The 15,450-nt window shown below is 35.6% G+C and overlaps 1 protein-coding gene and 1 pseudogene across 4 annotated transcripts in view; both read left to right on the forward strand.

The window, feature by feature from the left end:
- The window catches only part of LOC132524939 (casein kinase I-like), a 79,358-nt pseudogene extending 72,549 nt beyond the window's left edge, over positions 1-6,809 (forward strand).
- HDAC9 (histone deacetylase 9) overlaps positions 1-15,450 on the forward strand; it is a 586,393-nt gene that overhangs the window by 80,956 nt on the left and 489,987 nt on the right. For all 4 annotated transcript variants that reach the window (XM_060157126.1, XM_060157124.1, XM_060157125.1 and 1 more), the window contains one exon: positions 13,196-13,437. In XM_060157126.1, the coding sequence (XP_060013109.1) occupies positions 13,196-13,437 (242 nt within the window). The remainder of the gene's footprint in view (positions 1-13,195; positions 13,438-15,450) is intronic.

Raw genomic sequence — 15,450 nt, forward strand, 5'->3', positions numbered from 1 at the left:
GCTGGAATTGGCCATAGTTTGCTTACCCCGGCTCTACACAGTTATGTTCATTTTTAATGCTTTAAATTATTTCTTATACTTTTGTTTGTACAAATTGTATATACTGCTTCAAATTGTAGACTGATTATCTCAAAGCTGTGCTTAAAATATTGAGAAGCATTCTGTAATGCTGACAGTTCTCTGAATACAGCCTATTTCTATAAACAGATACTATGAGTTCTACCAGGAATAGAAATTTTAATGACAGTCTAATTAAACAGAAGAGAAAAATTATTACATTTTCTTATGCCAAATTATGAATATCTTTAAGGCACATATACTGTCACATTGATTTCTCTTTATATATTTTTAAAAAATTAGATTTTTCTGACAATTTTAGGCTCTTCTTTTAGGTAGACCCTTCCACTTACCTAACAAGTTGTGCCTTAATGGCTAGTGATCATCTTCTATAATGCACAAGGAATCATGAACCAAAAAAACCTCTGAAATAAGAAAAAGATAAACTACCACAGTCTATCCTGTCAAATCTTTTCTCATACTGTCAAAAAACAGCTGCCTCTTCCTTTTTGTTACTGCTCGCTTTCTTCAATTAAAAAAGTAATCTAAAAATTTATGAACAATACATTCAAGTCTCATTAACAGTTTACAGTTAATATGATTCAGGATCTCTTTCTGAAACAATCCAATGTTATTTAGTTAATCAAGTACTAATAATAACTTCATTATTAGGCTGTCTTTACCTGTGAGTTAGTGGATTTCAGAGAGTAAGATGAATTTTTAAAAATTGTATAGACTCAACAGAAATTTCTGTAGCTAAAAGAAAAGAGTGAAACACTAAATTTGCAATTCCTAAATACAGAATTGTTTCTAAAGAGAGCATTGAAACACCTGAAAATTCACCAATGTGTTAAAATATGCAGAAATGTGTTCCATTACACATTTCTCTATGGTATATATCGGCTGTTACAAGCAAATGCTTTCCTTTTACCTCTAAAACATATGTAATATTATTTTAACAAAAAACTTTTCATTCTCATTTACATCAAGGCAAACTTCAAGGTGAACTGTGTAGAAATTAAATTGGATACCTGTTTTGTAGAAGTCAAGAAGAATAATAGTGGAGTGGCCAAGACCATAGACTCTGCAGCTGGTTGCTGTATGTTCTAATTCCTGTTGCACCACTAAGTAGCCACGTGACCTTGGCCAGTTTCCTCTGTGGCCTACATTTTCCTCATTGGTGAAGTGAGGCTCATAATTGTGTCTACCCCGTGGGTTACCAGATAGCACAACCTTACAGTGTTGTGAAGAAGGATAAATGAGTTAACATTTCTTTTAAAGCATTCAGAACGGTGTGTGGCACATAGTAAGTGCTATATTGGTGTTGGCTCCATAATTTAAATTAAAGCAAAACAACTCTCCAGACCAACGAACAATATGGTATTAGTCTTTGTTCCTACCCAAGTTTAGAGAGCTAAATTTGGAATCAGCAGAGGGAAGTCACGTTTCATTAAAATGCTCAAGGCCTGAAAACTTTGCATAATTCCAAGCTTGCATAATTATTTTAAAACTCATCTCTGAAGCACTTCTGACAAAGGACAGTGGGTATTTCTACTTATGAACAAGAGTGGCGCCACCATGTGGCAATAACATAAACACGGGTGCCAATGCATTTATCTGGCTAGGTTTGAAATTGTGCAATTTTGGATGATTTTTTTCTTTTTTGGCTATGTTGGGTCTTTGTTGCTGCGCCTGGGCTTTCTCTAGTTGCGGCGAGAGGGGGCTACTCTTCGTTGCGGTACACGGGCTTCTCGTTGCGGTGGCTTCTCTTGTTGCGGAGCACAGGCTCCAGGCGCAGGCTCAGTAGTTGTGGCTCGCAGGCTCTAGAGCACAGGTTTAGTAATTGTGGCATACGGGCCTAGTTGCTCCGCGGCATGTGGGATCCTCCCGGACCAGGGCTCGAACCCGTGTCCCCTGCATTGGCAGGCAGATTCTTAACCACTGTGCCACCAGGGAAGTCCCGAATTTTTATTTTTTAACATTAACTTTCACCCCCAAATTGTATGTACAAAGTGAAACTTTATTATTTCCAAATCATACATTCCAAATTCTCATAATTCCATGAAACAGTAGTGCATTTTTCTTTGAAAGAGGACTAATGTAATTTGCCTCTGATTTGAATTTAGCAAATAAAGAAATAATGCCATTAGAGCAGTGTTTTCCAGTTGAATTCCATGGAGTCTGGATTCCCAGGGGAACAGGCCAGGGAGGAAGTGAGTGGGTGGGATATTGGCTCCTACTTAATAGTTGCACTCGTGCTGGCTTTATACGTTGGGACTATTCATAAGTTTTTATTTGAAGAAAGTGTCCAGCTGTATAAAGAAATGTTTTTGTTTTTAAAAGTGAGTGCAATCCTATATTAGAACGTTTTAGTGGGACTATAAGACTTTTGTTTTGTAATAAAGATTTCCTCAGAGCTTAGAAAACAACTGAGATCTGGAGAAGGGGGGAAAAAAAGGTTGAAGTCCTAGTCCCATTATGCAAGACTGAAGATTAGAGAGTAGAAAAGGAAAAGACATGGTTTAAATCGAAGAGGAAAATGAGAGAAGCATCATGCATGGCATTTCTGCTCTTTTTCTTTCATACCTTCCTGCAACTTTTAATATATGTTCTTGTCTTAAATATACTAAGCATTGAAGCTTTCAGAAAATATTGGAATATTTTTTAGGTTAAAGGCAATTGTTTCTTGCTGGCAGTACACAAAACCAATAAAAGCTCTTCTTTTCTCTCAAAACAGAATACGGTTACATACTTCTGCACACAAGGGTTCCTGATAGAGGAGTGGGAACATATTCTTTGAAAAAAGTCTATTTGCCAAATAAACAAATGTAATTTGTTCAAAAAAAGTGTTATTAGAGTGAGGTCTCTGCTGAGAGAATCATTTATTCAACCAATATTTATTAAACTTACATTACATGTCAGGTGATGAGCTAAATTCTGGAGTCAGAGGGGAATCCCCTGCCTCACATATTAAGTTTTCATAATGAGAAGGAAGTTGTGTTAGCTGTTTGCAAATAGTAATAATTTAGTACTTGTGTGTAACCTAGAAAAAAATATAAGTTGTAGAGAAAAATATGGAGGAGACAGTTTGTCCCACCTTCATCATAGTTCTTATAGAGGTCAGTTTGCTGTACATCCTAGATGATGAGTGGTATACATGGCTGAATAAGTGACACTTTTTAGATAAATACCTGTATTCCCTACTTCACGGCATTAACATTTCTCATCTACTGAATGTTTTATTTACAGGTATCATTATATCTGATTAAATTTTTGTCTGAAATTACAAAATGATATGGATTAGGTTCTTAGCTCCTATTACCTTGAAGTCACGTAAATTGGTTTGATTTTGTCCCCATACTGCAGGAAGCTCAGTGAAGCTTCTACTTGGTTCTCAAATAGTAAAGAACTAGCAAACACTGCGATACTTTAGAACTAAGTGGGTATTACAAATGAGTTGACAGTTCATGTTGGTGTTATGGTTTGTTATGACTCCTTAATTCAAAAGCATATTTGCAGAGAGGGAATTTGAATTAAGTAAATCAAAATAGTAAGGCTTTGATTAAAAAGTTAGCTTTCTTTAGCTTAAATGTTGATATTTCAAGGCCTACTGATATTTTAGTCATTTGTGGTTATTTTTGTTTCCTGTTCAGACCCCTGGGAATAAGAGAATAGTAAATAAAAGCTCAGATTGCTTCTTGCATTTATTTTCTTTTCATTTATGCCATGTATTAGTGCACCTTAAAGAAACAGTAAACATGTGTAACTTGAACAGAATCACTATCAGGGAGAATTGTATTTCTGGACTAATCAATTTAAGTATTCTTGTTCTAGAAATTATTTTTTCAAGTTTGATTAATTTATTCTTTATTTCATTATGATATAAATATTAACAGTGGAAAATAAGCTAAGAATATTTATTTGTATTACTAAAGTGAAATTTGGGCAACATTGTCATCAAACTGACGTTGTATTGCTTGTTTTTGCATTTCCCATTTTTGATGTTAGCCACATTCAAATTGAGTAATTTACTTTTTCAGAAAAAAATATGCCTTCCCAGTCTGCAATGATTCTACACATTTCAGTGAAGAGCCTTCAATAAAAGGCACTTCAATGCTTTTTAAAAAATCAGTTATTGGATATTTTAGAGAAAATATTAAATAACCTTAAGATGATTTATTCTTTTCTATTAATTTAGTATTAATTAATTTACTATCTTTTCTATTAATTTAGAAATTTTCCATTAATTTAGTAATTCTTCATTTTTCAAATTGGAGATTTGAAAAAAATTCTTAGCTTATAGTTTATTGGTTCTGTTCTAATTTTCTCATAATGTAACATGGGGTAATCATTCATGAATTAGGCCTTACTGTTTAGATAACTCAGGATTGTGGCTTATTCTTGGTGATCTCTACTGAGGCAAACAGCATGATGGGTAAGTTTTATTTTACTCAGCGTTCCCTTCCTGCACTTTGGTGGTTGTCACCTATCAGCACACTGAGCTTTAAGAGATAACTTGGGGTCTGGGAAATGTGAAATGACATCTTAGGTGGAAAAATTTTTGAGATTGCTTTTTTCAAATACTTAATCACTTTTGCCAGAAACTCATTCACTTATCAATAAACAGTCAATGTTTACCTGGATTCAGACAGTCAAAAAGAACTAATAAGTAATTGTTTTAGGATTTTAATTGGATATGTACATATGTGTTTCTAATTTTATTACCATATGATTCATCACTATCACTCATTCATTTATTCCTTCATTCATTTCAGGTATGCACTGAGGCATTACTATGATTTTATGCTGTGCCAGGCACTGAAAATGTGGTCCCTCTTCTCAAGGAACTTAGAATAATGGTGAAGGGAGTCAATTAAACAAATATTATGAAAATGAATTGAAAATTTTAATGAGAAAATACAATAAGATACAGAAAGACATCCTACATCAAATCATTTTTAGCTAAGCTATGAAGGATAAGTCAGAATCAGTATAGAAAAATAGGGTGGGATTGGAATTTAGAAAGAGATAATGTATATGAGAAATCTCTGAGATTTCGGAGAGCATGGTGTGTTCACAGACTGAAAGCAGATCGGTGTGATTCAAATGAAGGGAGGAGAGTAGGGGGTGTTGAAGCTGAAAACACGGGCAGAAAGCACATCATAGAGGGATAGGCCATCATGTTAAAGATTGGGGTTCCACTGATGGGTGTTACCCAGGAAAGTGACAGAGGGCTGCTTTAGTAAAATAGGCAGTGGTAGTGGAGAGAGCTTGATGAATTCAAAAAATATTTAAGAGTAGAAAAGATTGTTTATGTTGATTGGGTATGGATAATAAAGGGACAGAGGAGTCAAATATCACTTTCATGTTCTCCTCTGGCTGCACAGTACCTCTCCAGAGGTACTGGAGAAAGAGCAGAGTAAGACAGGTAAATGAAGAGTAACAGTACTAGTTATACATATCGGTGGCAAGTTTAGAATAGATGTTTAGGCTGGAGAGAGAATTGTGACCACAGAGGAAGCAAATAAAGTCCTGGGAATGGAAAATATCACCACTGAGAGTCCTGGAGGGAAGATAGAAGAGGGCCCAGGTGGGATTCTAGAGCACCAACATCATTGCCCTTGATGCGTCATGTTTTCTACATCAGTTTATGGCTTGATGTGCATCAACACATGAGTTCCTTGAAGGCAGTGCCTTCTCTTGTTGACTAAAAACTGTTTTGGCAATTAACATGGCTTTACAAATATTTGCTGAATAAAGGTGTAAATGAAAAGTGATATGTTAACCTATGATACTTTAAAAACAGTGATTTCAATGTTATTTTAGATATACACAGCCCTAAACAGTCTGATACTTTCTTTAGATAGTATTAATTATATTATACTTAAGAATTTATGCTGCAATGTAGTTATTGAGGCAAAGAGCTAGAGGAACAAAATACAAACAGCCATCAGGCGTGGGCCAGCCCTCAGTTAGGTTTATGCTGTGATATAACAAGTAAGATATAATGGATAAAAGTGTAAATAAAATTACAAAATTGGATTTATTTTGTTCCAAATCAGTGTTAAAAGAAAGGGAGTGAGAGGTGGTAGCAGGATTTCAGAAAAGGAAATATCAAGGTGGTTTAAATGGATGTAAATCAAGTTCATGGAGTTGAAGGAAGAAAAACATTTAAGTTCTGTTTCTTTCCCAAAGCCCATGGATTCTACCTGAAGAATTCTTTCTGGTGATCAACGTAACCAATGATGAGGAAATGTCAGTGAAGCTAGAATCACAAAAGCTAGGTATCCCCTGTTGCTGTACCAGAGCAAACTTTAAGATTCTTCATGGTGGGATTGACATCCCACACATAAAGTTGTATCAGTAGCACAAAGACTGTAAGTGATACTTATGGATCTTCTTCCATCCATTCTCCAAGACCTCTCCAGTTTCTGTTCAAGAAGGCTCACAGTGAAAACTGTAATAGCGTTAGCTGACCAGATGATCAGTCGAATTGCATATGTGCATATGAAGAGTTTAAGACACAGTAAACCAGATAACTTCCTGATTGGTAGTGGGTGTCACTGTTTTTATTCCATATTGATTTCAGTTTGGCCAGAAAGTACAGAAATGACAGGACAAGGCAGTACATACTATACAGAGCAGGTAATAATCTCTCTGACACTACCTGTCAAACCAGCATAAGTGAACATCTTGGTATTGAGCAGAGTTTCATAGATGACACGGTATCATTAGAATACATGTACACATAGGTTAATAGAACCAGCCTCTCCTGGCGAAGGCTGCAAAAAAGAAACAAGTAGGGAAAGATTAGTGAAAGATGTCTATTCCTGCTGAAGTTTCATATAAATTCCTGCAGCGTTTCCCATGTACTTAAACTATTATTAAAGGCTATACTTTGAAAAAGTATGGATTACACGTATCCGAGAGAGGTATTCCACATTCATTTTTTTTAAAATTAATTTTTATTGGAGTATAGTTGCTTTACAATTTTGTGTTAGTTTCTGTTGTACAGCAAAGTGAATCAGCTATACGTATACATATATCCCCTCTTTTTGGATTTCCTTCCCATTTAAGTCACCACAGAGCACTGAGTAGAGTTCCCTAAGCTATACAGTAGGTTCTCATTAGTTATGTATTTTATACATAGCATCGACAATATATATATGTCAATCGCTTTCTCCCGATTCATCCCACCACCACCCCTTTCTCCCGGTTGGTGTCCATATGTTTGTTCTCTACGTGTGTGTCTCTATTTCTGTTGTGCAGATAAGATCATCTATACCATCGTTATAGATTCCACATACATGTGTTAATACGATACTTGTTTTTCTCTTTTTGACTTCACTCTGTATGACAGTCTCTAGGTCCATCCACGTCTCTACAAATGATCGAATTTCGTTCCTTTTTATGGCTGAGTAATATGTTCCATTGTATATATGTGCCACATCTTCTTTATCCATTCCTCTGTTGATGGACACTTAGGTTGCTTCCATGTCCTGGCTACTGTAAATAGTGCTGCAGTGAACATTGGGGTGCATGTATCTTTTTGAATTATGGTTTTCTCTGGGTGTATGCCCAGTAGTGGGATTGCTGGGTCACATGGTAGTTCTATTTTCAGGTTTCTAAGGAAAAAAAACTCCTCCATACTGTTCTCCATATCCACATTCTTTTCTGAACCCTGAACTAATGACAGGCCCACACATTTGACAGGATGATGTTAAAGCACAAAACAGCACAACAGTCAGCCTTTTCCCATGGGCGGAGTCTGCAGGCCCAAAGATTTCTGCACAGGAAAGGAGGAACAAAAGAAGCTGAGCAGATGATCAGAGCAGCATTTGTTTCTCCCACACCTGGAAATCGTTATTCATATATCCACCTGCCAGTGGTTGTGGTCACCCATTTCTTGGTGTAAGAACTTATTTTCCATATAAACTGGCTCTGGGCAGCACTGGTGATGCTGTATCCTGAATATTATTGTAGCTGCTGTAATTGTGACTATTAACTGAGATAGTTAAACATGGTTCCATTTTTTGTCACGGTTTTTCAAATCTCAACTTGTAACTGAATTGACACATACAAATTGGTGGCGAGATTGTGCCTGTGCCATTTTTCTGTGTATGAAAGCCTGTGCTTTACACTGCACTGCTTCGGGATCTCATTCAGAGGAACAGCGTGAACAGTCTTCACCATTGTTGTGATAGTTGTAAATGGTCAAAATTTGCATTCTTAGAATTTTTCCATCCATGAGGTTTGCAAGTTATTCACTGAAAACATTCTTAAAATGGATGGCTTCTTGTTTGTAACCCAGCTGATAAAAAAGCAACCAAAGATTCCTGTTTTTGAACATACAAAAATTCTCCCTACATACCTGTGCTATAAATAATAGCATCTAAAGTGAAAAATTAAGAAACATGCTGTGACTACTTAGTGTGTCCTTAGTACCTTGATTTAACTGTTTAATGGTCTTGGTATATAAAACAACGTATTTATCAAAGAAATTTAGTTACAGCTGAACAGGTGTATATGTTGCTGAAATAAATGTAATTATCATAAGCATCTATATGAGCTGAGATTTTTATTTTGAAATGGGAGCTTTTTTGTTTCCATGTTTCTTAAAGTAAAAACTATTTCTAAAAAATTGCACGAGTTGGGCTTCACTGGTGGCGCAGTGGTTGAGAGTCCGCCTGCCGATGCAGGGGACACGGGTTCGTGCCCTGGTCCAGGAAGATCTCACATGCTACGGAGCGGCTGGGCCCGTGAGCCATGGTCGCTGAGCCTGTGCGTTCGGAGCCTGTGTTCCGCAACGGGAGAGGCCATACAGTGAGAGGCCCGCGTACCGCAAAAAAAAAAAAAAAAAAATTGCATGAGTTGATAAGTCCTAAGTAGAGGAGGGAATAACTATCAAAGAGTTAGTAAGAAAAGACACTGAGGAAAGAACGAGCAGAACTCTGTAAAGTGATAATAAGACTAAATATATGTGGAAATGTTCTGACTGGGTATTTGCTATTAGAATAACAATAAACATATACATATATATGTCACATGTATTTGAAATCTCAGACAAATAAGGTGAGTCTAAATAAAGTTATGAGATCTGTTAAGAAAACAGGATTTGTTTATAAGTAATGGTAATGCTACTGTTATCATCAACTTCCTTCTAACTTATGTATCACTGGCCACCTGTTCTAAGTAATTTGCCTGTTCCTAGACAAGAAATGTTGTGAACAGTGATGATTCCATTTCCTCACTGTTAAAATTGGTTGTTAATTTTTCCTTGTTAGTTGATTATTTCTGATTATGATAATACAGCAGCTGTGGACAATGCCCTTTCTTTCACATTCTGTGATGTGTAAGTGACTGTAACTTGTTGAAACTCAGCCCTGGTATTGTGTTACTATTATTGCTCCTGGGGAGGCTTATTAGCCTGTCACAGAAGATGGAAGAAAAATCCATCATTCTTTTTGGAATACGATGAGCCTTTGTCACCCACAATGCAATTAATTTTAAAAATAGAAAGAATGGCTGTGATATGATTATGATTAACCAGAGATGAGCTATTGTCCAAGTAACAGGAACTAATCCAGCAGGCCAGAGATGACCTACACAGAACCATCAGTTTGCTGATTGCCATTTCTCTCTGAGTTTGATGAAATATTCATGCCTTCGCTCTCCTCTCTGCAAGCACTATTGATTTCTTGTGTAAACGCTGCTATATTTAGTCTAGACAAATGGAATGTGGATTGCTGCTGAATAAATTGGATGAAAGACTGGGATCTTGCCTGCCTCTTTCTCTCAGTCTTGGGCAATTATTTATAATCAAGAGCAGTTTTTGTAAGTTGAGGGTGATTTTTCACAATTTAGTGATTAGTCTCTGAACAAAGGCAAGCAGTTAGACACAATCATTTCTGTTGGGATAGCAGGTTAAGAAGTCAAATTACCCTTTGAGGCTTACACTAGCTGTTTTGGAGAGTTCTGGGGGGTCTTTTTTCCTTATCTCTTTTGGGTTTTGTTCTTTTTTGGGGCGGGGGGTTGATGGTTATAGTTTATGGATATTAAGAATGCCAGCAACAAGAGACCCCAGGATCTCTCGAAATTTTACATTTTGCCTTTATAGGGTTAAATTTGTTTACTGAGATGTCCATGTAAAAACTGAGGCTTTAGTCTGGACTTTTTAATGTAAAAGTGAAATATATGCTTAATAGCCATTGCTTTTGGTTGGAATAACGCCAACTCTATAAATTAATGCTCAAAATCTCATGTTACTCCAGAGCCTTAATTGAAGGTTCTACATTGGACCTTTTGACCAAGAGATCTTACAGGCTGTCTTCCTCAGTTAGTTCCAAACTTGTCACAATTATTATTTTTCCTTTTGTAAATATCATGTTTTAGAAGACATTGTCCCCCAAACTATGGCTTATTGATAAATTGTTTTCCCATTTTCATTAAACTGGCATATACAGCACTATCAGTGCAAGCTCTTCTGATCTATACATTGAAAAATCACCAGTGTCAGCAACCAAGATTGATATCAGTTCCCCCACTCCACCCCTACAAGCTGACACACACACGTGCCTGCACACACACATGCTTGTGTGTACACACAATTCAGATGATAAGCAAGACATTAACGTTTCATTTAGTGTTTGAAGCCTTAACTTCTATAGACAGAATTTATGTTAGGCTTTATTGACTTCCTGAAAATATCTCTTAAATTTGCATGGAATATTAACTTTGTAGTTTCCAGCCTGGAGTCTTCAAATTTAAGTTACTCAGAGTAGGAGTCACAGCATTAGATACAATTTGTAAAAATATGGAAAATTAGAAGGGGGAAAATTATTCATATTTCCACCCAAAATACAACTTTCTTTTGTTCTCTATCTCACCAGTCTTTGCTGGTAGAATTCAGAAACTTAATACCATTAAATCTCCAGTAGAATATATGCTCTTTGAGGGCTAGAATTTTTTTGTCTTTTAGTTTTACTACTGAACCCAAACATCTAGAATCACCTTGGGAATTTAAGATTCTCAGTAAATGTACATTGACTAAATTAACTAATTTTTAAAGAGTTATCATAGGGTATATGTCATTTTTATTATTGTTCTTTCACTTAATGTTACAACAACATTTTTCATGTTCCCATAAACATTATTTTTAATGATTGCATATTTTTCCATGAAATGGATGTGACATATTTTACTAGACATTTCCTTGTAGTTGGTGATTTCAGTTAAAATGATAATACTTCAGTAAACAGTATGACATTGAACTGTTTCTTCCTGTTAGTATTATCTCCTTAAGATATATTCCAAGAGTTGGCAAACCTGAATCAAATGGTAGAAATACTTAATGCCTCTTAACAGATGTCACCAGATTGTGATATCACGTATCACTTTTTCAGAAGTTTTAAACCAACTGGCAGTGCCACTTGCAACATATAATTGTCTACTTGATCATATGTTTGTCCTATACAAGCGGATGTTGTACATACACATATGCATATATGTGAATCATATATATGATATTTAATCATTAGAAAATGATGCCTTATTTTTATTTAAAATTTTGCATATCTTTACTAGTGAAGGTGGATTTTTTTTTTTTAGTTGTTTGGCTATGTTTCTTTGTTTTCTTGTTTTATAATTTTTTTAGATGTTTTAGTGTTTCTATTTTCTAATATTTAATAGAAATCATAAACAATTTTATTTTCATACTGGCTCCATATTTTTGTTTGGTTAGCCCCACAGTGTTGATGATTTATTTTAATACACAGGAAATTTGTTTTTACATAATTTTTTTAGAGAAAGCATTTATTGAGGGATATATGTTGTCAGTCTTTGAGTGGATTATCACATTTAATCCTTTTAACAACTCTGTGTTGTTACTGCTAATGGTAATTATCTCCATTTTGCATATGAGGGAACCGAGACCTAGAGAACTTAAATAACACACTCAGGATAACACAGTTACCCTGAGGGTGATACATCCTTTTAAAAGTTATGGGAACAGGCATTTAGATTTTTTTTAAGGTTTTATTTATTATTTATTTATTTAATTTATTTATTTTTGGCTGCATCGGGTCTTAGTTCTGGCATGCGGGATCTTCGTTGAGGCATGTGGGATCTTTTGTTGCGGCACGTGGGTTCTTTGTTGTGGTGCGTGGGCTTCTCTCTAGTTGTGGAGTGTGGGTTTTCTCTTCTCTAGTTGTGGCGCCCAGGCTCCAGGGCGCATGGGCTCTGTAGTTTGCAGCACATGGGCTCTAGTTGAGGCCCATGAGCTCAGTAGTTGTGGCGCGCGGCTTGCCCCACAGCATGTGGGATCTTAGTTCCTTGACCAGGGATCGAACCCGCGTCCCCTGCATTGTAAGGCAGATTCTTTACCACTGGACCACCTGGGAAGTTCTAGGCATTTAGATTTAGAGCAGAGGTTGAAAATTGGCAGCCTGAATATCAAAGTCAATTTATAGAAGCATTTTTTGTTGTTGTTGTTCCAGTAGTTTTTAAATTTTTACAATGATTTGAAATTGAAAATTAGGTGACTTCTGTCTACCCTGGGTCTGTATTTTCTTTCTACTCACCATTTCCCACATTTTACCTTGCATATTTTTACTTTTTCTTTGGTAGGTCCAGTAACCCTACAAATACATTATTTTAAAAGGTTTACTTCATAAGGAATATATCTTAGAATATGTTTTCTGACTCTGATTACAAACAAAAATGTTTGCAAGTGTACAAATTTAGTTGTGTTAGAAGTTTTCTAATATAACATGACATCTTTTCCTCGATAGAGTTGCATTTTTTTATCCTAAGTTGACTTGAATTTGGTAAGTGGTCCAGTAGAATAAGTTTTATGAACAACTTTGATATCCATGAATCTTTGGAGTCATCTCTTTGAAAAAGGGAAATGTGGAAGATTTCACAGCAGAGTACAAATTGCTGGCTGAAAATTAACCTGTGGTTCATTTTATCAAGCCTGATATACAGAAGACCTTTTACCATCCTTGTGAAAAAAAAGACTAGATTTGTTGATGTAAAATTTGTCTAATGGGGTATAGTGTCTTTCACTTTTCATTTGTTTCCAAGTCAATGTGCTAATTTTCTATCCTCTATCATCCATCCTTTTTTTCTGTCTCTCCAGTTGATGTAAAATCAGAGGTTCCTGTGGGCCTGGAGCCCATCTCGCCTTTAGACCTAAGGACAGACCTCAGGATGATGATGCCTGTGGTGGACCCTGTAGTCCGTGAGAAGCAACTTCAGCAGGAGTTACTCCTCATCCAGCAACAGCAGCAAATCCAGAAGCAGCTCTTGATCGCAGAGTTTCAGAAACAGCATGAGAACTTGACACGGCAGCACCAGGCTCAGCTTCAGGAGCACATCAAGGTAGCAAACGTTTCTTTGTCTCTGACCGTTGACTTGGGGAGCCTGTACCATAACATGGGCATAAGAGGGAGCAGTGGAGGGATATTTCACTATGAAAAGATACGGATGCATGGCTGGGAGGAAACTTTGATTGTACTAGTGAAAAACCTGGGTAAGTAAAAGGAATCCTGGCAAAAACCTGCTTTGCTTTTTGGAGAGGAGCCTCTACCACTCTTTTTTCTGTTAGTTTACAGCATCAATAGTAAGGAATAGTAACTTCCCACCCTTTTTAAGATTCTCTTCTACATGCTTTTGTCCATTTGCCCCATCTGCTCTCCACCAAGAAGAACCACGAGCATGGAAAGACCCATTTTATATTTCTAATAACAAATGTATGGATACAAAGGGGGAAAGGGAGGGGGAGGGGGGGAATTGGGAGATTGGGGTTGACACATACACACTACTGATACTATGTATAAATAGGTAACTAATGAGAACATACTATGTAGCACAGGGAACTCTACCTAATGCACTGTGATGACCTAAATGGGAAGGAAATCCAAAAAAGACCATATATATATATGTATGCATGTATACATATAGCCGATTCGTTTTGCTGTACAGTAGAAACTAACACAGCATTGTAAAGCAACTATAGTCCAATAAAAATTAATTTTAAAAAAAAGAATCTGCATATACTATTCACCAGAGAGGATAAATTAATCCCTTTATGTGAAGAGAGAGCCTTTTTTTATTTTTGTCTTTGGTCTATAAGTAGATATTCTGAGTGCTCTATAAGTAGATGTTCTGAGTATGTCCTAATCTTCCTTATGGAAAAGACCTCATAATGTATACATTCAAAATAATAACATAATGAAAAGCTCAACAAAATTTTATATAAAGAAACTGATACATATATTTTCAGTGTTTTTATATAAGTCTAATAGACTGTAGATAAGAATTTATTGAAACAGTTTTGGGAGTAGTTGACAATTAGAGACCCAAGTTGTTTAAATTATTCTAGGAGAAATATGTCCATATCCCACAATTATGTATGATGGAGTATTTTATTATCAGTGTCTGTGTATCTATTTATTCTCTTGTATCCTCAGAGATAAATATTACTTCAGCTTTATTTGTAAAATGTCTTTCAACTTCTTGATAAAAATAATTAAAACAAAGCTATTTTGGTCTGACTTAGTAGATGTTTAATTTGAATTTATTATGACAGTAATATAAAGTAGCAAATATTTGTAATAAAAAAGTCTACTTTTATGTCCAACTCCTTCAAAAGTGACTTAACTTATGTTAACTTATTAATATAATAAAGTATATGTTATATTATTTCATTTTTATTGTATTGTGTTATAGACACTTGATTTTTTTTTCCTTTTGCATTTTTTTAAATGTATTTTTTTATACAGCAGGTTCTTCTTAGTCATCCCCATTTTATACACATCAGTGTATACATGTCAATCCCTATCTCCCAATTCATCACACCGCCACCACCACCCCCCGCCCCTTTCCCCCCTTGGTGTCCATACATTTGTTCTCTACATCTGTGTCTCAATTTCTGCCCTGCAGAAGTTGATCTTTTACTCACTTGCAAATAAAATATAAGCACATTTATGTGGGGTTAATATAGATAACTAATTTATGTTAATATTATATAATTTTACCACATTGATATTACAGTGTCTCAGAGGGTAAAAATGCTTTTTCTTTCCTATGTTCCTTGTTTTATATTTCCTTAGCCTGGAAGACCTATTTTAACTTACTTTCAGAAAAAGGCTCTTTGATACCTGTTGTAAAATGTGGTATTTTTTTCCTTTAACTAGTGAACTTTACTAAAAGACGCTTACAATATATTGACCCATAAGATACCTTAAAAATAAGAGTGACGATTTTGTTTTAAGTCTCATATGGAATCCTGGTTGTATTTTGCAGTATAGGAAACCTTCATTTAGTTTATAGACTTATTTTTGAGTGATTCTGGAACATTTTATTTCAGTTTGACCTTTGAAACAATAATAG

Source organism: Lagenorhynchus albirostris, chromosome 8 (assembly GCF_949774975.1).
Source record: "Lagenorhynchus albirostris chromosome 8, mLagAlb1.1, whole genome shotgun sequence".
In the NCBI taxonomy this organism is placed as follows: Eukaryota; Metazoa; Chordata; class Mammalia; order Artiodactyla; family Delphinidae; genus Lagenorhynchus; species Lagenorhynchus albirostris.